Source organism: Podarcis pityusensis (assembly GCF_964106645.2).
Source record: "Podarcis pityusensis genome assembly, chromosome: 17".
Taxonomy (NCBI): Eukaryota; Metazoa; Chordata; class Lepidosauria; order Squamata; family Lacertidae; genus Podarcis; species Podarcis pityusensis.
This window is the reverse complement of record NC_138042.1, coordinates 32,127,684-32,153,575: the sequence shown is the minus strand read 5'-3', so window position 1 is coordinate 32,153,575 and position 25,892 is coordinate 32,127,684. Positions and strand designations below refer to the sequence as shown.

Sequence of the window (25,892 nt, the reverse complement as noted above, 5' to 3'; positions counted from 1 at the left end):
AATATACATCTTGACGTCGCAGGAGAGAGCAACAGTGCTGTGATTGTTTTGAGTGCTTCCAGATAGGGGATTGCACGCGGGGCCTCAGCTGGCTCTGAGAATTCGCTTGCTCATTATTGAATTCCTGTTGAAGCCTGATGAAAACTAGCGGTGCCAGGGGCGGTAGCTTTAACTACCTGCTTGCATCGGAAATAAAGAGCTGGTGGGATGGGGAGGTGTTCCCTAAAACGGGCAGATTCCTTTTCCGTGGTCGCATTCAGAATGGACTCTGCTGAGCTCTAGCTTCGACGGGTGGGTGTGTCAGAACCGGCCGGGCTCTAAAAGCGTCTTGGCCTGTGAATACAGCCCTGTGGCAAGGTAAGAGTGTCAGCCAGGCTCCCTGCTGGCCATTGCTTGCCACTCCCTGCTAACTATAAATACTGTCCTCTGAGCAGCTCCAATTAGCTGCTGCTTGACAGTACTCAGTGAAAGACCTTCCGGCTGGAGGCTGCCTTTTTGGCATCCTTCCGTTTATTTCACAGCCTTTGCAGTCACTGCTCTTTAAAAAAAAATTTAAAAGGAAAGGGAAAAAAAGATCAGCAATGCCTTCCATTGTGCAGACTGGTACAGTATGGCTTTTTAAATGTTCCTATTAGGGGTAGCAAGTCCACTTGGGTAACTGTTTCTGCTAGGGGAATCTGCCAGCTTGAAAAACTTTCCACTAACTTCAGTTTGCAACTTGATTTGCTTGGGTGGAATTGTTACTGGGCTTGCGTGGTTGACTTGACGTCGTAGGGTTTGCTTTGTTTTTTCTTTATAGGGAGAAAAGGGGGGACTTTACAGGCAGCAGATCGTCGTTCTTCCTGTTGGTGATTGGCAGAAATCCTTGTGTTGTGCAATAGCGTCTAAACCCCAGTGACAGGGGTGGGTGGCAGAGGGCAGAGTTGTGCCAGTGTGCTTGGAAGCAAGATACCCTAAATAGTTTTGTGTGCCGCCTTCTCATATTGCCCATGACTTCTTCTTTTTCATCGGTTGTCTTGAAGCATCTCAAGTAACACCAATAATGCTGTGTTTTGTCTCCAGCTGACCCGTTTGACCCATTCACAGTCTCCTCGGGTTCTGACAATCCGACTCTTACCGGCCCCGATCTATTTGGTGACTTCCTTAGTCCGAATGAACCAACCGCACCTGGTACATTTCCTTCCACACACAGCGCACCACCACCTTCCTCTAGCACAGACTTCCTTAATTTAGGTAAGTGCATGTTTGATGTGGTTTCCTCACTCCCCCTCTTCCCCCGACAGTCCCATAGCCTGTTGAGTGACATGCTCCACTCAGATTAGTCAAGGTGGATTAATGTCTAACGGATCAACTTGGTGGTGTTGCTATTTTAACAAGCTTTGTGTCGCAGGTGTATGGTTATCTTTCCCCCTGTAACATAGCTAAAGTTTTGCTAATTTACCTTTTTACAAGCTCATTTTGGGTGAAGATAGTTGAAATTGGGTTCCCAGCACATCACATTTCAAAATTATTAAACCCCCGTAAGTATTCCCCCTGCCACTGTTCCCCAGCCAATGTTCTGGGAGTTAACAGTGTATGTTGCTATACAAACTGTCACACACTTAACTGTGAAATTGTGGGCAAACTTATTCCATGCTTTGAGTTAACATTAAGGCATGAAAATGGCCACTAGCTGCAGAAGTTCATTTCACCTTCTAGAATGATAGAACAAATCGGCTTGTTGATTTTCAACACTCTCTATGTGCTGCCATCCTTAACCATTTGTGTCTTGTAACAACATTTTGTACTGCCTGGCACTTACAGATTGCATATCCCTTTAACTAGGAGCTAATAATTTAAGTACTATCTTCTGTATGGTGTAGGAAGTCTGATAGCACTTTTTTCAGTTTAAATAAAGCAAGCTAGAAGATAATGGCTGGGTCCCGACTAACAGCGCAGCCCCAACCATATCTACTCAGAAGTAAGGCCTATTGAATTCAGCAGGATTTACTCCCAGAAATTGGGATTACAGCCTAAATTAGTTGACTTGGACATGGAACTTAAGTTCAGCTAACTTAGATTTGAAATCAAATACTTGAGAACTAGCGGTGGTAATTATTACAGTGGTACCTCGGGTTACATACGCTTCAGGTTACATACGCTTCAGGTTACAGAGTCCGCTAACCCAGAAATAGTGCTTCAGGTTAAGAACTTTCCTTCAGGATGAGAACAGAAATTGTGCTCCGGCAGCGCAGTGGCAGCAGGAGGCCCCATTAGCTAAAGTGGTGCTTCAGGTTAAGAACAGTTTCAGGTTAAGAACGGACCTCCGGAAGGAATTAAGTACATAAGCCGAGGTACCACTGTAATTGTTTGGCAAAACAGTTCCTTTAGGCTGGAAAAGGTAAAGGAGGTGGAGATACATAAATGCAGAGCTTTAGAGCTCTGAAATCATAAAGGCAAACATAAATAACTATGCCGTAATATTAAAAAACCAATTGTCTGCAGACTTGTACCTGTTTGTATCCCATTTTGAATTCCTCTGTCTTCTTTTCATTCTGATTAAAAAACAACCCCGAAGAATTGAATGCAGACACCTGTGGCAATTATGGCATAGGCACTTGGTTTTAATCAAATCAGCAAGAATGCTATGAATTCAGTGCGCTGTACACAGATCTGATCAAATGCCCGCTGCACACAGGAGGACTCTCATTTTCTTCTGTGCTAAGAAAATGCATTTCCCCCCCAGCTCATTTAAGGAAAGTGGAGAAAACTGCAAGTTGGAGCCACTGGGCTGACTTTGCAATTGCTTTTTACTATACGCATGTGTGTTTCCACCATAGGCACAGGGAAATGAGAGATCAGGTTGCAGCTATTTCCACCCCTTTCCTTACTGATTTATTAGAATCCTGTTGTGTGCGAAAATGATGTGGGATAGTGTCTCTGTGTTGGAGCACAACATCAATGCCGCTCAACACAAAAAAAGCCCTAGCTGAAGGCTTGCATGTGTGGGTGTTAACAGGATGTGTAAAATAACCCTGATCTCCTACTTGTAACAACTCTGAACTCTTAGAAGAAGTACGCACACATTTGTTGTTCAGGCTTCTCTCCTGATTAAACCTAAAAATAGCTGCTTGTGGAATCAGGAAGAGATCTCTCTGCCGACTTAATGGCACACAAATAGCACCCGCTTTTGTACCTTAGATAAAGATGCACAGAGGCTTTCTAAAATTATCAGCTGTGGGTCACCGAATGAGATTTGCTGGCACGTTGGGCAGTGACCTCTGTGGTTGTCGTGAGCATCGTTGGGATCATGCTTAGGTTGACAGGCGCCGACACAGGAAGAGGAAGAAATTGGGGGGGGGGAGGGGGGGAAACCTGGCTTGGAGGAGGAGAGGATCTCCTCCTTCCTCCTTCTGTCGCTTTGGAAGCAGGAGCAGGGATCCCAGCTCTCCTCCCCACAACCTCCTTGTGGAGACTTGAGGCTGGAGAGCTTTGATCAACCAAATGAGGAAGCTGGAGGCAGCTTTGGTCGAGGGCAGTGCCAGATTTACGTACATAGCTGCCAACGTTTCACTTTTTTAAAGGGAAATTCCCTTATTCCGAATAGGATTCCTTGCAAGAAAAGGGAAAAGTTGACAGCTATGTTTATGTATAAGCTAAACAAACTATAGCTTAGGGCCCCACTCTCTTGGGGCCCCCCCAAAAATTTAAAGGGAAAAAAACTGGATGTAGATTTCCAAAATATAAGATAAAAAAACCCCGACATACAGCAACAGCATTTTGTGTTGTGTAGGCTCCCATTTGTTATGTGCAAATGGCTTTAGATACCTATTAGGTCCATAACTTACCATATAGCATATATTCAACACAAAAAAACAGCGACAGTTTGTTGTTGACAAAGGACAGCTGGACATATAAAGGGACCCATTACCTTCAGTAGCTTAATGGCCTCATCAAATCTAAATCCAGCCCTGATCCAGGGTGCAGCCTTGTTGCGTAAAACCAGATGTCACCTTTGCAGACGGAAGAAGACCCAAGCATTACAAAAGAGTGCACACTTGCAACCTCAACATCCCCGCAAGGCGTGAGAAACTTGAGAGGGAGCGCACCCCTTTTCAGCTTTGAAAGCATGGAACAGGGATTTGTTGGGACATAGGTTGCTTCTGTCTGGTTCTGAACTTAACAACAACAACAACAACAATTTATTATTTGTATCCCCCCCCCCCATCTGACTGGGTTGCCCTCGCCACTCTGGGCTGCTTCCAACATATATAAAAACACAGTAAAACATTAAAACATTAAAAAGCTTCCTTATACAGGGCTGCCCTCAGATGTCTTACCAGCGAGAAGGCCTCAAGGGCACAACATTGGCAGTCCCTGAGCTAGATGGGCAAATTGTTCAATTTGACGTAAGCCGGGTTTCTGTTTCATGGGCCATTCTGACAGGACCAAGGCAATGCATGAATTAAGCAAACTTAAAAAGCCATTACTGAAGCGGTCATCTGTTCATGCCTCAGTGTACCATCCCAGCACAAGTTATCTCCTTGGCTGATAGTGAAACCAAGGTTTTCACATTGTCAAGTTGCTCTTATGATCTTGTTTCAAGACGTACATGTTTTCCATTACCAGCTTCTGAAAATAACTTACTGTGGTTTTCTGTGAAATTGTTCTGCGGACTGTTTTTGTTTAGTCTGTTTGGTGTTGTTGTATTATGATTTACTAGTACTGTTGTCCTTTTTAATCACAAAATATGTGATTAATAGGAGTTGCAGTGTGAAGTGTGGGCGTTATAATGGAAATTCTCATTGACTGGGCAATGCATGAAATCCCTAAACTGAATTAGCATTTCTTTGATACCATTTGGAGACTTATACATATTGCCCAGTCTACAAGATTCTCTGCATATGCTGTCAAGTGCATTTACATTCTCTGTTGTGTTGGCCTACATGCATACTGAATGGTCATGTACAGAATTCTGCTTATGCACGTTCCCCATTCATATCTTATTAACTCATATATCTACAGTTGCCTTATGTTGAGACAGACCCTTACTCCATCTACCTCAATATTGTCTTTTACAAAGTTGGAACAGTCCCAGACTCCTCAGTGTTGCGTTCTCTAGAAAGACTAGCCACCAAATTTGTGGTCCTGCACAAATAAGAGGTCCTAAGGTGGTGAATGCAAGGAGACAAATCTTAAATGGAACCATCATGCCTCTTCTAGATGGCGGTGGCTGGATTGCAAAGCGATAGTATGTGTATCAGTCTTAGACGGGCTTAAATCTTATGTCATCCTGTACCTGTGTCTTCCTCCTCAGGACGTCCTGGTTGTCGTCTTTAATTAGAGAATTAAAAGATCTTCTGAGCACAGTTGTCTTAAGGCTTTGCCTTAAGATCTGTTAGTACAGCAGCGACAGAGATTTCTGTTATTGGGGCTTACAGCATAAATGTAATGCTCAGTGTCTTTTCTTAAATGATCTCTGTACACATACCCATTTTAACAGTGAACAGTAGTTGTGATATCCGTGCTCTAAATAAATACTTGACATAAGCTTAATAAGTTTTGGGTGCAAGTTACAGTGGTACCTTGGGTTACATACGTTTCAGGTTACATACGCTTCAGGTTACAGACTCCGCTAACCCAGAAATAGTGCTTCAGGTTAAGAACTTTGCTTCAGGATGAGAACAGAAATCGTGCTCTGGTGGCACGGCAGCAGCAGGAGACCCCATGCTTCAGGTTAAGAACAGTTTCAGGTTAAGTACGGACTTCCAGAACGAATTAAGTACTTAACCTGAGGGACCACTGTACTAAACATTTCATCATGAGCAGGAGTAAGCAACATGTGGAACTGTGTTCTGTAAAGCCTGATATGTGCCCACCTTGTCCAATGTTCGAAATTAGCCAGGTGCCAGGCACATTTTGTACCTTGCGACCGACCACTTGTGACCAAGTGAGGATTCATGGATGCCAGGATGGTGCCTGACATCTCCGCCATCTGGAGGTGCATGTCTTGGGATCATTGGCTCTGGACTGTTTTCACACACAAACGCCCCATCCTGTAGAATTCTATCAGTTATATTTTATCTGCACAGTTGGAATGGATTTCAGGAGCCAAAATGCTTTTTCTGTGCAGCCTGAGCAATTGCCATTAAGAAAAAGAAATTGGAATAGCAATAGGCGAATACAGTGGTACCTCGGGTTAAGTACTTAATTCATTCTGGAGGTCCGTTCTTAACCTGAAACTGTTCTTAACCTGAAGCACCACTTCACTAATGGGGCCTCCCGCCGCCGCACCGCCAGAGCACAATTTCTGTTCTCATCCTGAAGCAAAGTTCTTAACCCGAGGTACTATTTCTGGGTTAGCGGAGTCTGTAACCTGAAGCGTGTGTAACCTGAGGTACCACTGTAATAGTTATTCAACTCTGATAATAGAGAGTGGAACTCAATTAGCTGTTTAATATAGGATTGTATCCAATATTAGTCATACTCTGAGTAAACTCAGAGTGTATGTAACCTGAAGCGTATGTAACCCGAGGTACCACTGTATATATGTGGACTGTCCCTAGAAAAGGTGACTGTTCTTCTTTAAGTTCTCAAAGCTCTTCACCTAGCTCAAGGTTATCATCCGAACTAGCCAGATGTTTAACTGAGAATCAATCTCCGCCCATCATTTGAAAAATAAGACTTTAGAGCCATCTTACCCAAAATGGCAACTAGACATTCCATTTTGGTGACTGCAACCTTGCTTTAAGGAGCCATTTGGCCCTTAGCTTATATACCTGAGTTTCTATAACTGCCCCTGCTATAAAGCAGGTTAAAACTGCTTGAAAGCCTTCTACCTGAGATGCCTCCCTCCTTGGCTACAGACAACTCTAACTTTTAGTGGCTAAGTGCTACTCTTGTGATCACTTTAGGACTCAATGTAATCTTTAGTCACCAGCAGAGAAGGGACCGCAGTAAATTGCTGGCGCATCTGCCTTGCATGCTGAAGTTTCCAGGTTCAATCTCTGGTGTCTCCACTTCCTGCCTGAAACTAGAGCCACCACCAGTCAGTCTAGACAGTACTGAGCTTCATGGAACAAAGCTCTGACTAGGTGTAAGGCAGCTTCCTATGTTAAGCACAGTCTCCTGTAGTGGCATGGATAAGGTAAAGGTAAAGGGACCCCTGACCATTAGGTCCAGTTGTGGCCGGCTCTGGGGTTGCGGCGCTCATCTCGCTTTATTGGCCGAGGGAGCCGGCGTACGGCTTCCGGGTCATGTGGCCAGCATGACTAAGCCGCTTCTGGCGAACCGGAAACGCCGTTTACCTTCCTGCCGGAGTGGTACCTATTTATCTACTTGCACTTTGAGGTGCTTTCGAACTGCTAGGTTGGCAGGAGCAGGGACCGAGCAATGGGAGCTCGCCCCGTCGCAGGGATTCAAACCGCCGACCTTCTGATCGGCAAGTCCTAGGCTCTGTGGTTTACCCCACAGCGCCACCCGCATAAGCTCCTTGCTTACCAGAGCTGTGACACTCTAGCCTGTGTCTTGGTTGTCCAGAGAGAACTTTTAGCTGGACACACAGAGCAACAAGGCCTCTGGGACACCTGCTTAGCTACACCAATGACCTGTGTTAATAGCTTTCATTTCTTGGAATGATAGAGATGCACAGGGAAGGGGAAGTTTGTTAGTTATGGGATCTAGATCTATAGTCCTGTAGGCTATGGTTTCATTCTTCTGTATCAGATGAATGTCCAGTAAATAATTTTAGAACGGAGCCACAATCAACGTACCGATTTGGCTCGTACTATTTTGAGTGCAGTTACAGACTCAGCTGCAGCTGCAATTCAATTATTTGAAAAGTGCAACAAATTATTTTGATTATATTATCACAGATGGTAGCTGAAATTTGGATAAACATTTCGCATTGCAAAGCAAATCTTCTGTAGGTTAGACTTTTTTAAATTAAAAAAATAGTAAGCATATGTGAACATTAACGGCTAGTCTGTTTTCAGCTGGGTGCCAGCTACTACAGCTTATAGTTCTGTTTCCATACTATCAGATTCTGGAGAAGAATAAATATCTTGGTTGTACGTAATCTCCTTGAGTTATATGACAAAATGTTTGTGCTAGGAAGGCCGGTTTACAGTTCATGTTGCATTTCAGAGTGCAATATAAGATCCTTTTGAGCTGGATCAGCTCAAACCTTCATCTAGACCAGGGTTTCCCAAACTTGGGTCTCCAGCTGTTTTTGGACTACAAGTCCCACCATCCCCAGCTGGCAGGACCAGTGGTCAGGGATGATGGGAACTGTAGTCCAAAAACAGCAAGAGACCCAAGTTTGAGAAACCCTGGTCTAGACAAATGGTGGACAACCACATTTCTTTCAGGTTTGAGACTTATTGGTTGTTCAATGGCATATTGCTTCTCTGCAAACAGGGTTCTATGGACAAATAGCTGTTCACAGACAAATTGATGGAGAAGTTTGTTTTTAGTCATCTAAGCTAGTGGTGGGGTTCTTCACCTTGAAGTACAGTGGTAGCTTGGTTCTCAAACTTAATCCGTTCTGGAAGTCCATTCCAAAACCAAGGCGTGCTTTCCTATAGAAAGTAATGCAAAATGGATTAATCCGTTCCAGACTTTTAAAAACAACCCCTAAAACAGCAGTTTAACATGAATTTTACAATCTTATGAGACCACTGATCCATAAAATGAAAGCAATAAACAATGCACTGCAGTCACACAATCAATCAGTCGGTAGCTGAACTGGGTTCCACACAGTCACAAAAACAAAACAAAAGAGACGCAAAAACAAAAATGCAAAATAAATAGCAAAAACAGACAGACCTCAATGAAGAGCTGTAATTTGTCTGCTCTGAAGCTGTTGCCAAGCCATTTGGGTGACCCCAAGTTATTGTTTATAATGTCATAAAAAGAGCTCTGCTGGAACAGAATCTGTGTGTGTGTGTGTGTGTGTGTGTGTGTGTGTGAACAAACTCTAATTGATTTCTAAGAGATAAATTTTTATTTTTTTAAAAAAAATCCAGTATAATTGCTGCATTTGAATCTGTATTCCTTGTTAAGATTACACAGCGTTACCTGCCTGCTTTTACCTTATCCCTGAATTTTGGTTTGCATCCCTCTAGGGAATTTGACACCAGACCCACCTAAAATGGCTTCCTCCGCAAGCCAGCCTGACCTTCTAGGCGGCTGGGATTCCTGGGCAGATGCCCCAGCAATTAGCACTGCGGCGCCCGCACCACCAAAGAAGTCCACTTTGGAAGGTATCGTGCAAGGGAGTCGCTTCCATTTATTTGGCAGCTGGCGGTATACGCAGAGCTGCCGAAACATTGTGTGTATGTGAAACACTTGGTCACGTAATAGTCTTGGATTTTTATCAAATAACATAGGAAGCTGCCTTATACCAAGCCCATTACATAGAGTAGCAGGGGCTGTCAGACAAGAGTCTCTTCCACCTCACACTGGAGATTGAACCTGAGGCCTTCTGCATGCAAGGCAGATTATTATTATTACTGTTATTTATTCAATTTATATTCCCCCCCTTTATCAGAAGTTCCCAGGGCGGTATGCAATGTTAAAAACACATTGCAGAACATCAGTGATAGAAATGTAATATAAGCATAATAAAAAGCATACTGACAGACAGCCTAATAACTGTGGTTAGCAATGCAGCTGTCCCTGCCTTATTCCTTCTAAAGCATTAACTGAATGTTGACAGCATACACAAGGCACAGCCCAGCATGCTTTTTTAGCAGTCATATTCACCTGGGAATATAAAAGGAGATTGTTTTAGGTGAGTGTGTGATTCGATGTAAAAATTACACAGATAACAATTAACACCAAAATGTAAGCTTTCTTAATTTGATAAAGATTAGAGCAGGCAAGACCAAAATTCCCAAGCCCCTCTGCATCGTTAAACAAAAAGCCATATATGTATGTATGTATGTATGTATGTATGTATGTATATACACACATATACATATACAGATCATAGCATGTGAAAGTGTCAGTCGTAAGGAATGAACAGAAGCATATTTCATCCATTGATTGAGAAGAATGCTGAATAGTGTGGCATAGCAGTATTTGCAGCCACCCATGTGATATTTTGTAGAGCGTAATAATTGTGTCTTATTACATAGGCCCGGCTTTTACGACAGGAGGACCCACAAACGCCACTTCAGGCCTTTCATTCAGTCAAGCAAAATCACAGAACTTTGACCCTTTTGCTGACCTTGCTAACCTGAGAACCGGCCTTCCAGGTAAGTGTTTAAGTGACCAATAAAAGGAAGAACAGAGTTGCAGTAGAGTGTGTTTATCCTGTACATTCAAGGTGGATAATGTAGTTAAAATGCTGGAGCGGGTCTGTAAAATAAAAATGTAGTCATTTCGATACAAGAGTCCTTGCTTACTTTGTTTGGTGTTTGGTTTTTGTTCAGTTTACTGGGGCACCTCTACAGGATACCCCTCTGGGCTGTGGGGCTTTCCCTCTCATCACTCCTCGAACCAGCCATACAGAGAACATGTTCAGATCTGAGTGTTAGCGGTCACGTTTGGTGCTTGTAGGCTTTTTGTACAAGGCAACCAAAGCCCTTTAAACTTGTTTTTAGTTCGTGCCATTTTTAAAAGTAAAGGTAAAGGGACCCCTGACCATTAGGTCCAGTCATGACCGACTCTGGGGTTGCGGCACTCATCTCGCTTTATTGACCGAGGGAGCCGGCGTACAACTTCCGGGTCATGTGGCTAGCATGACTAAGCTGCTTCTGGCGAACCAGAGCAGCGCACGGAAACGCCATTTACCTTCCCGCCAGAGCGGTACCTATTTATCTACTTGCACTTTGATGTGCTTTCGAACTGCTAGGTTGGCAGGAGCAGGGACCGAGCAACGGGAGCTCACCCCGTCGCGGGGATTCGAACCGCCGACCTTCTGATCGGCAAGTCCTAGGCTCTGTGGTTTAACCCACAGCGCCACCTGAGAGATCTAGGCAGAAAGCTGAAACCAAGCAGCATCATGCCATAAGATTTGCATCCTGGCATCTGAATTTGGTTGCTTGTAAAGAAGTTATGACCATCTTTGGGAAGTAATGCTGGGGAGCGAGGGATGCATTCAGGAATCACTACATGACTAGGTACAAGGCAAGGTTGGGGAACTTGCAGCCTTCCAAATATTGTTGGGCTTCAGTTCCCACGGTCAATGCTGAGGGATGATGGGAGTTGTAGTCCAACGTTGTGAGGACCACAGGCTCCCCATCCTTTCCACAGAAGATGCTGGAGTGATTGTTTTCATAGGTTTAAACCAAATGGAATATCTTTTTAAATTAAAAAGCAAAACCCTGATCCTTGCTTTCCAGGGGCTTCCAGCGGCGGATTCTCAACCGGCAGTTTTGCTCCAAAGTCCACTCCCTCTCAGAAAGCAGGGAACCAATGGCAGGCAAGCAAAACGCAACCTGCTAGCACATCATGGCAGCCCCAGGCACAGCCAAAGGCGCCAGAACAAGCTAAGCCAAGCGCGCAGCCGAAAGCCAACTACACTGTGAATTTCAGTGTCATTGGAGGACGAGAAGAGAGAGGCATCAGGGCGCCTGGCTTTGGTATGTTCCTCTACCCGATGATGATTATTTTTTGCATATATTAGTTGCTTGGCATACAAGAGTCTCCAAGTGACATACAAAATCTGAAACCGTAAAGTGTGGTATGAATCAGAAAAAAAGAACAGTGCATTACAACAGAAACCATACAATAGCCTAGATAGCAAACCCAAATTAAACAGAAGCAAAAATATACCATCAGTGTGCAGCAAAATCATCATAATCCATTATATACCTTGGAGAAAAGATAATTTTATTGATCTAATCGCTTCTTTGGTCTGTAAAGCCCCTTTGTAGAAGATTACATTTGCTTCTGAGTAACAGTGCGACCCCACACTTTCCCAGGTGATAGGGTTTGGATGAAATTTAAGCATGATGCATGTGGCTTCTTGTACATATATATGATTTACGACTTCTGTGTCACTTACCAGTGAACTGGGAGCCTAATCCTTTTTATCTCATTTGCTAGGACAAAAACCCAAAGTTTCAGAAAACGATTTTGAGGATCTTTTATCGAATCAAGGGTTTGCAGCTAAAACCGACAGAAAAGGACCAAAGACCATTGCTGAGATGAGAAAGCAAGAAATGTCTAAAGATATGGACCCTCTGAAACTAAAGGTTAGCTGTTCTTATACCGAATAGTTCTCATCCTGCAACTTCTGGTGTTTGGAAAAGCAGCGGTGTGCCATCTAAGTGGGGGAAGTTGAAGCATAAATGTGGAGGAGGGCGGATGCATCCTGGAGGATGCATGGCTGTTGGTTGAGAGGGGAAAGTGGGGGGCCAGGCACTCTCGGAAGCCCCTGGCCCATGATAAAAATAAAAAATGAGGATCTGTGAAAACAAAATAAGGCACCAAACAAGGGTGGGGTTGTTTATATAATTAGCAGACCAGAGAGGCTGCAGTCTAACCTTGTGCCATCAGAACTGGCATACTTTTTAATAATATTTGTGAAAATTGTAAACTCTTTAATGCAACAAAATACATTAACACGTAACAATAATAATAATAATAATAATAATAATAATGATGATGATGATGATGATGTGCCTTTTACCAAGTCGTGCATTTGACTAGCCTGATTTTGCAGCTGTAAGCCAAGTGTGCGTGTCACGTTTTGGTCTGGTGCGCATAAAAGTGAGTCACAAAGTTTATCAAATGCCAAGTGGCTAAAACCTGAGGCCTCTTTTGAGCTTGGGATGCAAATCAAATGAGCCTCTTGGATTTGGCCCTAAGTGGGGCTGTGGCAGAGCACACATGCTTGGCTTTCAAAAGGTCCCTGGCATCTCCCGTTAAAAAGAGTTTTTTAAAAGGTCTTTAAAAGACCTTAAGGTGCGAAAGACACCTTACAGTGGGAGAGAGAGCATCTGTACTGGACCTGGTGAAGCAGTGGTTTGGAGGCATATCACTTGGCTTCAGAAGTTTTCCACAACTTGGTTTTGAGTTTGAGGCAACAAGCAAGATGATACGGAGCAGGGATGTACAAGACCTCCTGTGCTTTAGGAAGTAGCAGGACTGATAGAAGATGCATGCATGCGTACCTGTATACATACATACACACATAATTTCACCCCCATACACATCCAGGGCTGCTGCTAGAGAGGGCTTCTTCATTTGTGCTTTATTGAGGGTTTTCTTTTAGGGGAAGGGACAGAAATTTCTGTGGCTGCATTCCTCTGCATGAATAGACCCCTCTCTTCTGTTGGAAGTGAACAGGTAGAGGAGTTGGGGATGGCCTGTTTGAGCCAAAGTTCTATACTACTTGTTCATTTCATTTCACTTTTAATTTGTACACTGCCTTTCTATTTTACTATACGCAAGGCAGTTTACAAGCCGAAGAAACAACAAAGATCACACACCTTATAACAACCTGATGCGATACAGAAATGTCATACTAAAAACAGTTACAGATAGGTAGCCGTGTTGGTCTGCCATAGTCAAAATAAAAAAATCCTTCCAGTAGCACCTTTAAGACCAACTAAGTTAGTTCTTGGTATGAGCTTTCGTGTGCAAGGTATCTGAAGAAGTGTGCTTGCACACGAAAGCTCATACCAAGAACTAACTTAGTTGGTCTTAAAGGTGCTACTGGAAGGATTTTTTTATTTCATACTAAAAACGTAACTTTAAACGATTTATATCAGATAAAGTAGTATTCAGCAATCCATTAGAATACCGTGGTACACAATAAAATTAAATATCATCAAGTAAAAATTAAACTGAAATTCACTCTTAACAGTTACAATAAATAATTTCTAAACTAGAATCAAATCAAAATAACAGCAAGTCACTGTGCATAAAATAACACAATACTTGTGTTTGAACTTCTCTCTCTCTCTCCAGATTCTAGATTGGATTGATGGAAAAGAGAGGAATATAAGAGCTTTATTGTCTACTCTTCACACTGTGCTTTGGGAAGGCGAGACCAAATGGAAGCAGGTTGGCATGGCGGACCTGGTTACCCCAGATCAAGTAAAGAAGTACTATAGGAAGGCAGTGCTTGTTGTACATCCAGATAAGGTACGTGCTTCTGGCAGATTTGACAAACTGCTAGTGCCAGATTACTGCTATATTCCTAAGGGTAAATTCCAGGTGCTGGGTGCTCCCTGCTCAAGTTGTGTAGCTCAGTTGCCTAGAGCGTGGCGCTGATAATGCCAAGGTCGCAGGTTCGATCCCCATAAGGGACAGCTGCATATTCCTTCAGTGCAGGGGGGTTGGGTGAGATGATCTTCAGGGTCCCTTCCAACTCTCTGATTCTGTGATCCACTAGGTAGGTACTTCCTACCTAGAACAGCTCAACCAGAGCCTGTAGGAGGCATTGCAGAGGTCCAAAGAAATACACAATGGAACATACAGCACAACAAACATTTCAGGACTTGAGCCAGCCATGGGTCTTAGAATTGGCGGCCAGAGGGATGCTAAATGTGCTGCTGTTGCCATCTCTTAGCCAGAGTGGGGAACTGCAGGGAGATGGGCCTTACCAGCAAGGAAGGCTCTGAGCCTGAGTAAGTTAGGTACTTCCCTCCAACTCCTACAAGGGTAACCGGGTTACCTGCTTTCAGCTTGTGGAATGCTGCCCTCATGGAACCTCATCTGGCACCATAATTACTTCCTGTGGATGCCAGACAAAAACATTTCCTTTCTGCCAGGCGTTTTGGCGTATAATTATCTGTGACTCCCTTCAGTGGGTGGGATGCTTTGGTCCTGCCTTTTTAAAAATATGAATGATTTTTAGACTTTCCTTTGTTTTGATTTATACCAGTTTTAACATGTATTGTTTATTGTTGTAAGTCATTTTGAGGGACTTTGTTCTAATAAGTTTAATAAATAGCAGCAACAAAAGCTTCCTTAAGGAAGCTGTGATCTAATAATGAGCATCTAGCAAGTGCAGTCTTTCTAGGAATTGCTTTTACCTTCTTCTTCTTCTTTTTGGCACTGTCCATATCTGTTTCCTGTTCTCTGTAAGCTGCATAGAGGTTTCATTTACCTCTCTGCAGTTTATGAAAAGTGGTATGTAACATTTTAAAATAATAAATAAACTCAGAAATAGGAATTGGCCTCTGTGTGTGTAGCTTGTAACACACGTGAGACGGCCTTTGCACAGCGTCCATTATAGCTGGGCACAATTCCTGAATCCGCTCTGTGGCAGCACACTCAGCAGCTTACAGAAGCTTTGTGGATAAGCCCCTAACTTGGTTCCCCAGCTGTTGTTGGACTACAAATCCCATCATCCCTAGCTAGCAGGACCAGTGATCCCGAGGATGTTGGGAGTTGCAGTCCAGCAACAGCTGGGATGTCACGGAATTCTGCTCAATATTGAACCAGAGCAGATTCCAATGTATCGTTAGCAGAGTAAAAACTTAAACACGTTGCATGGTTCCCAAAAAAATAGACCAGAGGCAATTGTATTTCATCCAGCAAAGCTTTACTGCTACTGAAGGCAAATGGGCATATTGGTCACAAATCCAATACATTCAGGATTGGCACTGTCCATAAAAAATCCAGTTGCAGCAGACTTAACTTAAACTTACAATAACGTATAAGACTAAACCTTATATAGCATGCTATGTACAGAACACCACACCAGAAGGAAAAGAGATAGAAAGAGAAAGGGAAACCCAGTTTCTTTCTGGCCTTTTTTTTATAGTTAGCATGACCTTGTCAGAAGAGATAAGAGAACCAGTTTAAGCCAGCTGTGCTCAGCTTCTCTGAAGGACTAACCCAAACATCATGAACCTCCTGCTTGTTTCTTTCACGCAGAGAAGCTTCCAGAACCCTCTTGGATTAAGTAGAATAGAAAAGATCTCTACACATCAGATCAATACCTTCTACACTAAGAAATGCAAACTGACATGGGAAGTCAAGTTTGAGAAACGCTGCCCTAAACATTACCAGCCTGCAAATAAATAAATATAAGCCTGCAAGGGGGCTTGTAGCAGCAGCTAGCTGTATCCCTATGCTGGATTTAGAGGGAATTCCCCTCCTCCTGGCAGCCTGGCTTATTGTTGTGCCGGGCACAAGAGAAGGCCTGGAGAGCTCTGTTCCTCCTCCGCCAGCCTGCCTTGGAACTGCATGGCATTTCTGGTTGCCTATGGCGACAGTGCAAGTGCTTAAACATGAGGCTGGCATATTGTCTCCACAGCATCTCTACCTCATAGCAAGCAACAGCTTGAGCTGGTTAGATAAGGTGTGTTATTGTTTCCCTCTGTAATGTTGTTGTTGTTTATTGAGTTTATATACTGCCCTATAAGGGACGTGGGTGGCGCTGTGGGTTAAACCACAGAGCCTAGGACTTGCCAATCAGAAGGTCGGCAGTTCGAATCCCCACGATGGGGTGAGCTCCCGTTGCTCGGTCCCTGCTCCTGCCCACCTAGCAGTTCGAAAGCACCTCAAAGTGCAAGTAGATAAATAGGTACCACTCCAGCAGGAAGGTAAATGGCATTTCTGTGCACTGCTCTGGTTCGCTAGAAGGGGCTTAGACATGCTGGCCACATGACCTGGAAGCTGTACGCCGGCTCCCTCGGCCAATAAAGCGAGATGAGCGCCGCAACCCCAGAGTCGGTCACAACTGGACCTAATTGTTAGGGGTCCCTTTACCTTTATACTGCCCTATACCTGGAGGTCTCAGGGCGTTTCGCAGAAAAACCCACAACTTATATAATCAGAATAAAAACAACAACCCAATAACAACCTCCCCCCCCCCCACCCCGCAAAGGAGCCACATTTTTAAAGGGCATGGGATGTCAAACAGATCAACCCAATGCCTGGTTTAAAAGGAATGTTTTTGCCTGCTGCCTAAAGGTGTATAATGAAGGCGCCAGGCGAACTTCCCTGGGGAGAGCATTCCACAGACAGGGAGCCACTGCAGAGAAGGCCCCTTTTGGTGTTGCCAACCTCCTGACCTCTCAAAGGGGAGGCACACGAAGGAGGGCCTCAGAAGATGATCTCAGGGTCTAGGTAGGTTCATATGGGAAGCGGCAGTCCCTGAGGTATTGCGGTCCTGAGCTGTTTAAGGCTTTATAGGTCAAAACCAGCACTTTGAATGGGGCTCAGAAACTAATTGGTAACCAGTGTAGTTGGACCAGGATTGGTGTAATATGCTCAAACCGTGTTCCTTCAGTGAGCAACCTGGCCGCTGAATTCTGCACCAGCTGAAGTTTCCAAACTGTCTTCAGAGGCAGCCCTTTCCTGGTGCGGGCGGGAGGGGGCGTGTCTGCTTTCCTTTAATGCAGCTGTTACAGGCAACTGTCACTTGACTCTTGAGAATGTTCAGTTGGAGGTGGAAGGATTACGTGGAACCTTCCTGTTAGGATAGCTCACTCTGTAGCTCATTCTTGGTGTTGTGGGTTCGAGCCCCATGTTGGGCAACAGATTCCTGCGTTGCAGTGGGTTGGACTAGATGACCCTGCAGTCCCTTCTTACTCTACAATTTCATGACTCTTTGATTCTAAGCCTAGCAATTGATGCAGAAGAGGCAGGCAAGGTGTTTTGCTATCTTCCATGCCAAGACTTCTGACCAGACACTCCCAAGTCTGGGAAGGGGCGGACTGTTCGTACATTTGCATCCTGGCTGCAGAATTGCTGTGTTGGCAGCAACACAGGATTCTTGCTCAGCTCATGTTTGGAGTGAAAACACCCACGTTTCTTGTAACTCCTGCTCTGTTTTGCTTCCTTGCAGGCCACGGGGCAACCTTACGAACAATACGCCAAAATGATCTTCATGGAACTGAGCGATGCGTGGTCAGAATTTGAAAACCAAGGATCAAAATCACTTTTCTAAGATGCTCCCTTTTTGAAAGCGGGGGTGGATTTCAAAATGTATTTGCAGCAAAAACCGAATCTTCCGAGTGCTGTTCTAGTGTCGCCTCCTTGGATCGAGGAGGGGAGGGGGGCAGGGAACGCTTCCCGGTTCTTGCACACTTTGAATCGATACACTCTCACAAACGGGGTGTGTCTTGTAGGACACAGCGCACAGATGGCACTTTGGGTCCATCGACACTCGGAAGGTGGTGCCCTGAGAGTGGAAAGTTCCAAGCCATCTGAGAGAGGGTTTGAACACACATGTAATTTTAATGATGGCGGCTAGCGTGGGCAAGATTTTCTGTGGGAAGCATCATCCATTTCAAATCCCTTTTGTGTGTGTGTGTTTTTGTGTTCCCTTCGTTTGAGGAAACACCCAATCTCAATTTGCATTTCTCTTCCCCCCTCTATGTAGTCTTTATGATTTGTCTTGGTTTTTTTGTTGTTTTTGTTTTCCCCTTTTTAAATTTACATGTTTGCCTTATTCAAAGTGCTTTAGTTTACCTTATCAGCTGTGAGTTTGCTCAGCATCTCTTTTCTGGTTTCTGTGCGAGGTGTACATTTTTCTTTGGTATTTCATGTAATCATTCTGGTAATCATTCTGTAAATAATTAAAACTTTTTTTTCTGACAACACCTGCGTTCCTTACACTGCATCAACAGTAGCTTAGCCAAAACGGTCGCATTGGTGGGGAAGAAAAGACACGAATGAATCTTTGATGTGTTTGTGGTCCCCCCCCCCAAAAAAAAGATATATGTAAAGATGGAAGCAGAGTTTGGCTTTAATTTAAGGATTGCATGGTCTTGTCTTATTTATTATGATCTCCTTTGAGGCAAGACTGTTTAAATATTTATTCCAAAATGTTTGTTTGAAATTATATATATTTGAATTGTCTTCTACTCTCCTTGATGGTATATGTGCCTTTTGTTGGCATAATTGAATTGTTAAGTTGGTAGGTTGACGCATGGGCTGAGACTTGAAATGTGAGCCCAGTGGTTTACTTTTTTTGCTTTTGATAGGCTGAACAGAATATGTGTTGCATCACGTAGCTGCATTGGAAAGGTGTATGTGCACTTTTTGCCAACCTGGGACAACTTCCCCTCACGTGTTTGGAAGCCTGTTGATTCTGCAATTTCATGCGTGTGGATCAAACAACAGGATGATGATCTATGTACTGTCTTGAAGCCTTGACATATCCCTGAATATCCCGGCTAGTTCTATGGTAAAGGAAAATACGCTATTTGCCCGGTGATTGGTCTCGCCTATAAAATGAAGAATTGAGCACAATATTCTCTGCTGAGCATCAAGACCAGCTCTGTATTCAATCAGCAATATGGTGTCTAGGTTGTGGTGGCATCTTTTCAATATACCGTGTAGCTTTCAGGTGGATTCCACTTTTAAATCTGTCTGCGAGCCATCAAGGTTTATTCAGTCTGGTTCTGCCACAGAGGAGAATTCTGGCATTGTTATGGAGTAGTTCTTTTTCCGGCAAGCAGCTTTCTGATCAAAGTTGGTACAGAGTTAGACCTCTCCTTCTAGCCTTCCACCCACGCTGCAGCAAACAGAGACCTGCCAGATTACTTGCTAATTCTATAGTATACTCAGTCAGCGCTGCTCTATTCTGTAGAGAGTGGACTTGGAGGAGGCAGGGAAGAAATGTACTTTGGGATGCAACCTGAGCGATCAAACTCAGTCACGCAACGTGTCTGTCAGCCTGGGGAAGATGCCCAAGCCCAAAGAGATAAATCTTGAAGCAGAGAATGTGTATGAGTTACAACTTTTTGAAAAGAATTTCCTTCCCCCCCCCCCTCAGGTGTGAAACTGCAGGTATTTTTTCCTTGTGCTTTATAAGGCCATGGAAAGGCTGATCAAGTGTGTAGCCATTTCTTGGCTATCTCCAAAATAGCATGCGTAAGCTAAACTCCTCTTTATTGACTCATAGTTCACACCTACACACTTAGGTAGGCCTAAGTGAATCAAGCAGACGATTCAGCCTGTAACTGGTAGTCATACGTGATGTAGGTGTGAAAAATAAATGGGATTGCGCTTCACTTGGGGGTAGTGAGACACTGATTATCTGCTTTGTATGCACAAGTGACATCGTTCCTCAATAGGCTCTGAGCTTAGCTATGGGCCTGTCTATTACGTGCAGCTGAAGCAACATGGGAGTTGTGGAAGAGGCTACAGTAAGCTGCTGGGGTGGAGGGAGAGAGTAGGCCCAGTAGAAGATTCCATGCAACTTCAGTTTTGTGGCCCTTCATTGTTTAAGCACCCCTCAACAGAGTTTCTGTTCTTAACCTTGATCAGACCAAAATTTTATCTTGGGAGGCGTTTGAAACCACACTTCCTAGATTCAGTCCACAGGGTTGCTAACACAGCTTTTTGGATATAAACCTGGATCTTGAGTCATGCAATTTCTGAAGAAACCGAGCGGCAGAATTGGTCACGTGGCGGACAGATCATTAAGAAGGGGGCAGAAAAGTTGTATGTCGATGGCGGCCCAGCCCTTTATGTTAGCAGTGGTGGCAGCAACAAGGAGAAAACATGCCGATATCTTATACTTATCCAATTTGGCAGAACAAATTCAGAGGGCACCGCAGTTCATGTCACATTCCGCTTTCCCCAATTAGATAGATGCCCTTCTGTTTCTGCTTTCGCGAGAGAATTCTGCTTTGGGTGATTGGACTGAAGAACAGCATTTCATCTGTCGTATTTGGATGTGCCTGGTGTCCAAACCCCAGTCTCCCTGTCATCTCTGCTGTGGACGTGGGCATAAGTCTTGTGTGCAGTCAGCATCGCATACAGATGTGCTTTTTTAATGTGTTCCTTGCGTCTGGTGCTTTGTGATCAATCCACCTCAGTAGTCTCTAAGCGGCTACATTCACTCAAGAGGCTGGTTCCTTCGATAACGACTCCAGTTATGGACACAGACTTCAAGCCTGTCGTATGGGACCAGTGTCTATTTTTTTAATTGTTTGTCTCTCTCAGAATGATGGGAGAAGGGGTGTGTTTGTGCATGTGTGAACTAGACATTTCAATAAACACAGGTTTGTTGTTGAAAAGGCAGCCCTGTGCTAGGTTCCTCCCCTTCTGTAATCAGGAGCAAAATGATTTCCTCTTGTCTTTCTGTGTGTTTCCTCACCAGCCAATGATGTGGGAGAGAGAAGTACACAGTGTGATGTCAAAATATTGGCAAGTTTCTAACAACACAATATTAGGAACTTGATGCTTCCAGTTTCAATGGCTGGTCCTTCTTCAAAGAGTGACTTCCATGTTACTCCTTCGCATCTTGGTTCCTCTCAAAAAAAAAAAACCAGTTATGGTGACACCTGTGTGAACCATCTTAAAGTAAGGACAGAATTTCCAGGATATTTTTAGGATGATCTCAACAACAGTGAGGACTACAGATTTCTCTCCACATCCTGCCCCTGTTCCAGTCTCAGCCCTCAACTCAGAACTCTGCGGAATGTTGTAGAAGCAGTTGATATTCTCTCCCACCCGAAGAGCTTTTGTAAATGTTATAGAATGGGTGTGTTTTGTAAGAGTTCCACAGCAGTTCAGAGTTTCGTGGCTGCGTGAAAGGAGCATAGATCATGCCATTTGGGTGAGGGAGAACACATTTCTCTTTTAAAGGAAAATCCATGGTTTGAGATGTTGCAGCTCCAGTTTATTGCTTTATTTTGATAAAGTGGTTGGGCTGCTAGACCAGATTTGAAGAGTTGTTTTGCACCTTTGGTGGTGGGTGGAAATATATAGTGCAATCTGCATTGAGCACTTGGGAAAGAAGTACTTTAAATGAGATGAATATTGCTCTGTTCGTGTTAATGGTTCTTTTACAAAGCAATGTGAAATGAAAGGCAGGTTCTTGCCCTAAGATGTCTGCAGTCTGAATTTCAGTAGTAAGAGAGGCATTAGGAGAATGGAGAAAGGGAAGGGTAATAAGTGGGAGTACAGTCTTTAATTTTGAAAGATGGCACACTCCAGTTTTGAAGGCTATTTGGCTCTGGTATATTATTGTAACACGGTATAAAAATAAAATATGCTTTGAAACAATGGGCAAGGAGTGAAATTTTCAGTTTAAGTTTTAAGCAGTTTTATACTTCTCTGACTATTTTATTTTAAGGCTGCCTATATTGTGGCTTTGGTAAAATACAAATCTAGTTAAATGTTACCAACTGGTGTAAAGGATGTTTATTTTAAACAACCCCAGTGTTACAAGGGATGGAAGAAAGGTGGATTTTATATAAGGGAGTTAGAAGTGGAGGTGTGCATCTGCACTTAAGTATCCCCAGGGTCAACAGACTGTTTTCGGATGCTTGGCGTGCCTACAGGGTCTTCCCTGGAGCCAGAAGCGGTTCTGAACTTCTAGGCTATGTTAATGCCTCTTTGAATTAAGAGCCAGTTGTCGCAACTCCTCCCTGTTGTCTAAAGGAAAGTTCATATCTAATATGGCTACTGAGGACCCTTGATGCAGCAGTCGAGACTGTCACTCGCTCCTGTGATTTCTGTGGGATGTACGTGCTGTGGGTACTGTATGTGTTTGGAGGTCACAGCTTAGCATAAGATACTGCCATGACACCAAGACTCTTGGTCCATCTTGTCCAGTGTTGTCTCCTCTGTCTGGTAGCACCTCCCCTGGGGCTGTTCCATCACCTTCTCCCTGACTCTTTCTTAACTGGATTGAACGTTAGACCTCCTGCATGCCAAACCTGTGGTTTACCGCTGAGCTACGGTTTCCCTGCCCACTGGCTGAATCGCAGTCACTGCGGCCTAGCAAGTCAGCTCCAGCTGTACAAGAATAGCTTTCTCACCGTGGACTTGTGGAGATCAGTGGGGCTCTGGGCAATCTGTGAAATGGGCGGATTGGGTGTGAGAAACCACACTTTCTCTACAAGTCATGGGAGGAACATAGAATTGTAGCGTTCGAAGGCAACCCATGGAGCATCTAGTCCAGGCATAGGCAAACTCCGGCCCTCCAGATGTTTGGGACTACAATTCCCACCATCCCTAGCTGACAGGACCTGATCTAGTCCGACCCCCTGCAATGCAGGACTATGCAGCTGTCCCATACAGGGCTTGAACCTGCAACCTTGGCGTTATCTGTGCCTCGCTCTAACCATCTGAGCTATCCAGGCTCTCCATGTCAAGTGTTCAGTGAAGACTGCTATGCTTTTCTCTCCCAACGGCAGTGTGGCATCAAAAGGAATCGCTCAGACCACAAAGCCCCAAAATGGTATTTCAGACTATAATGTTAATGCCTGATATCTCTAGCTTTTTGTCTGATTTCAGAGCTGTTCCCCCCCTTTTTTAAAATCCATTTCTTCCTAATGTTCTTTTGGATTAAGAAAGGGAAAGGGGGAGAGAAAGCTGTCCAACATATTGATCAGTTGTCCAGTCCTGCAAAACACTTCCAGTTTTGCTTTCCCCACGGCATTATCCACTTTTCACCACATGGGGGTGTTTCATAGGAACAAGTAACCACAGACGTACAGATTGAGTTAGATGCAGTGCTACCGCATACCTGATTTTAAAAAATTCTCTTGGCTTTATTTTCTTTAGCAAGCAGGCAGTCTTGCTTATATGTAGCTGGCATGAATACATACAGGTGAACCAAGGTTGGGCCAAGCCTCGGGTGGTCATACCTGGAATGGGTTTGTCCAACCAAGAGTCCTTAAGGCATCCTTGTATTTATATACGGCTTGACCAATCCAGAGCCCCTCCTCTGCTACCTGCACTTCTTTATTCCCCTTGCCTGAAGAAGGCAGTTGAGCATTGGTTCCCCATTAGCGAAGTACTGCAGACCCCTTTCCCCCCCAAAGCCAAGCCAGGGAATCCCTACTTTTGAAAACGTTGATAGCTCTTTGGTAGTTTTTATTATGTGAATGGTGCCACGGACCACCTACGTGGGTTACGTTGACTCTTTGGGGTCCATGGACCACCAAATAGGAACCACTGCTGTAGAACATAAAAACATGTAGATCTGGGAAACTCCACTTAGGGCCACCCACAGGCTGAAGGTCCTGCTACAAGCACTGGAATGATTGACAGAGACACCCTGTAATTCCTTTTTTTTTCTTTTTAGCTACTCCACTAAGCAATCCGAAGCAAAAAATGAATAAATCACTATTTCTTGGGTTGATTTTTGCTTTGCTTTTATGGCTTTGAAGTGAATTCTTTGGAATATCCGTGGTGGCTACCTGCCACCTAGGATTGCTTCGTTGACCAGTGCAGTAAGTGCAAAATATTAAGCAATGGGTGTAAAATGCTTTTTAAGATCAACTATATTAAGGCAATAAAAAAGGGATCTATTACACTTGTTTGGGGAGGGGTGTGTGGGGGTGCCTGATTTCAGCATACTTGATTTCTCGTTTTTGGCTCTTATTTCCAAATGGCTCTTGTGTTTCAGAATCAAACTTCACATTATTAATGCAACTGTTTTTATGAAGGATGCATGTATTTAAACTTTTTTTTTTAAAAAAAAATCAAAACAGGAGCATTGTGGACACTTTTGGCAATCTTATCTTTTGGTGAATGTACTGTACATTGTTTCATGAAACTGAGGAACAATGAATGAGGATTTTATTTACTCCATGACATGCCACCATTTCATGTCCTTGTCTTATAGGTAGTTTGTCTGTTTTGGGGGTTTTTTTGGGGGGGGTGGAGGGTTGGGGTTGGTAAGCGGATGGGCAAAGGGAAACCTAAATCTTATTTTTTCTCGCTTCATGGGAATTGTTATGTGCTGAGTAATTTTGGTAACAGTCAAATGAAAAAAATGTATAAATGTGTGTGTATATAAAATGAGCATTGTCTGAGGTTGCACCTTGTAAACAATTGCAGATAATCTGTTCGAATGTTTGGCACATAATGTGCTCAATCAAAGTACTTTACTTTGAAATTATCATGATTCAATCATTAAAAAACAAAACAAAAGCAGAATATTGCTTTCCTTATTCATACTTATAAAAAGGAGGAGATTGTTAATTGGGTGTGTACAGTTTGGTAACGTGTAGTGTATGGATTATGGTGGGTGAACACACTGCCCTGTTTTGTTTTGCTTTAAATTGTGTACATAAACTGATACAGTGGTACCTCGGGTTAAGTACTTAATTCGTTCCGGAGGTCCGTACTTAACCTGAAACTGTTCTTAACCTGAAGCACCACTATAGCTAATGGGGCCTCCTGCTGCTGCCGCGCCGCTGGAGCACAATTTCTGTTCTCATCCTGAAGCAAAGTTCTTAACCTGAAGCACTATTTCTGGGTTAGCAGAGTCTGTAACCCGAAGCGTATGTAACCCGAGGTACCACTGTATATGAAACACAGCTGTGTTGAACTGACTGAAGGCCGGCCCAAGACCTTTTGCCGCCTGAGGCAAAGGACACAATCAGCCATCTTGTTGGCTACTGTGATAACAGGATGTTGGACCAGACGAGCCTTGGCTTGATCCAGCAGAGCGCTTCTTGTGTTCTTATAGCATCCTACCCCGCATTTATTGTGTTGAAGCCAACCAAAGTAGCAGCTGAAATCTTTTCTTCAGCGCTATCCTGTTGATCTCAGTGCAGTCCAGGAACTGTGCAAACCTAAATTTCCAGTATGCTTTGGAGTCTCTCCTAAAAGTCTGGAGGTGACCCACATGACAAAGGAAGCTTATCTTCCAGCTTGCATTGTGTGTGTTGGCAGCAGAGTGCCCATTTCGACTGGTTGGGCAGAAGGCAGGGAGGTCAACAGCAGGTGACGCCAGAGCCAACAAATTCTAGGTTTGTTCCCATCGTCCTCCCTGCTTCATTCCATAAGGGGCAACACTGAGACTGGGGGTAACTGGCAGGTATTTCCACTCCCTGGGCTGGCTGTAAACAGGAGGGAAGGCAGGGTTGGGTCGGCTGAGACTGTTGGGATAGTGCCTCATTCTCCCTAGAATGGATCGGCCTCCATTGCTTGAGTCCCTTCTTCCTCATTGTCCTTCACTCATTGCTCTCTTCTGCTGGCAATCTAACCACAACTTCCTATAAGCTTAAATGCGCCTTTCTTTTCCC

At 44.0% G+C, this 25,892-nt stretch overlaps 1 protein-coding gene and 1 long non-coding RNA gene across 4 annotated transcripts in view; one reads left to right on the top strand and one right to left on the bottom strand.

Annotated features, from left to right (window-relative positions):
- The window catches only part of GAK (cyclin G associated kinase), a 74,240-nt gene extending 56,342 nt beyond the window's left edge, over positions 1-17,898 (top strand). The window contains exons 22-28 of one of the 3 annotated variants that reach the window (XM_080986680.1): positions 1,063-1,233; positions 9,105-9,242; positions 10,119-10,238; positions 11,328-11,567; positions 12,034-12,182; positions 13,903-14,079; positions 17,738-17,898. In XM_080986680.1, the coding sequence (XP_080842806.1) occupies positions 1,063-1,233; positions 9,105-9,242; positions 10,119-10,238; positions 11,328-11,567; positions 12,034-12,182; positions 13,903-14,079; positions 17,738-17,839 (1,097 nt within the window). In that variant the 3' untranslated portion in view covers positions 17,840-17,898. The remainder of the gene's footprint in view (positions 1-1,062; positions 1,234-9,104; positions 9,243-10,118; positions 10,239-11,327; positions 11,568-12,033; positions 12,183-13,902; positions 14,080-17,737) is intronic. The other 2 variants (XM_080986682.1, XM_080986681.1) reach the window with 2 other exon arrangements.
- The window catches only part of LOC308466361, a 110,615-nt gene continuing 99,708 nt past the window's right edge, over positions 14,986-25,892 (bottom strand). Inside the window, exon 2 of the long non-coding RNA XR_013980798.1 lies at positions 14,986-16,656. This is a non-coding gene — a long non-coding RNA (uncharacterized lncRNA). The remainder of the gene's footprint in view (positions 16,657-25,892) is intronic.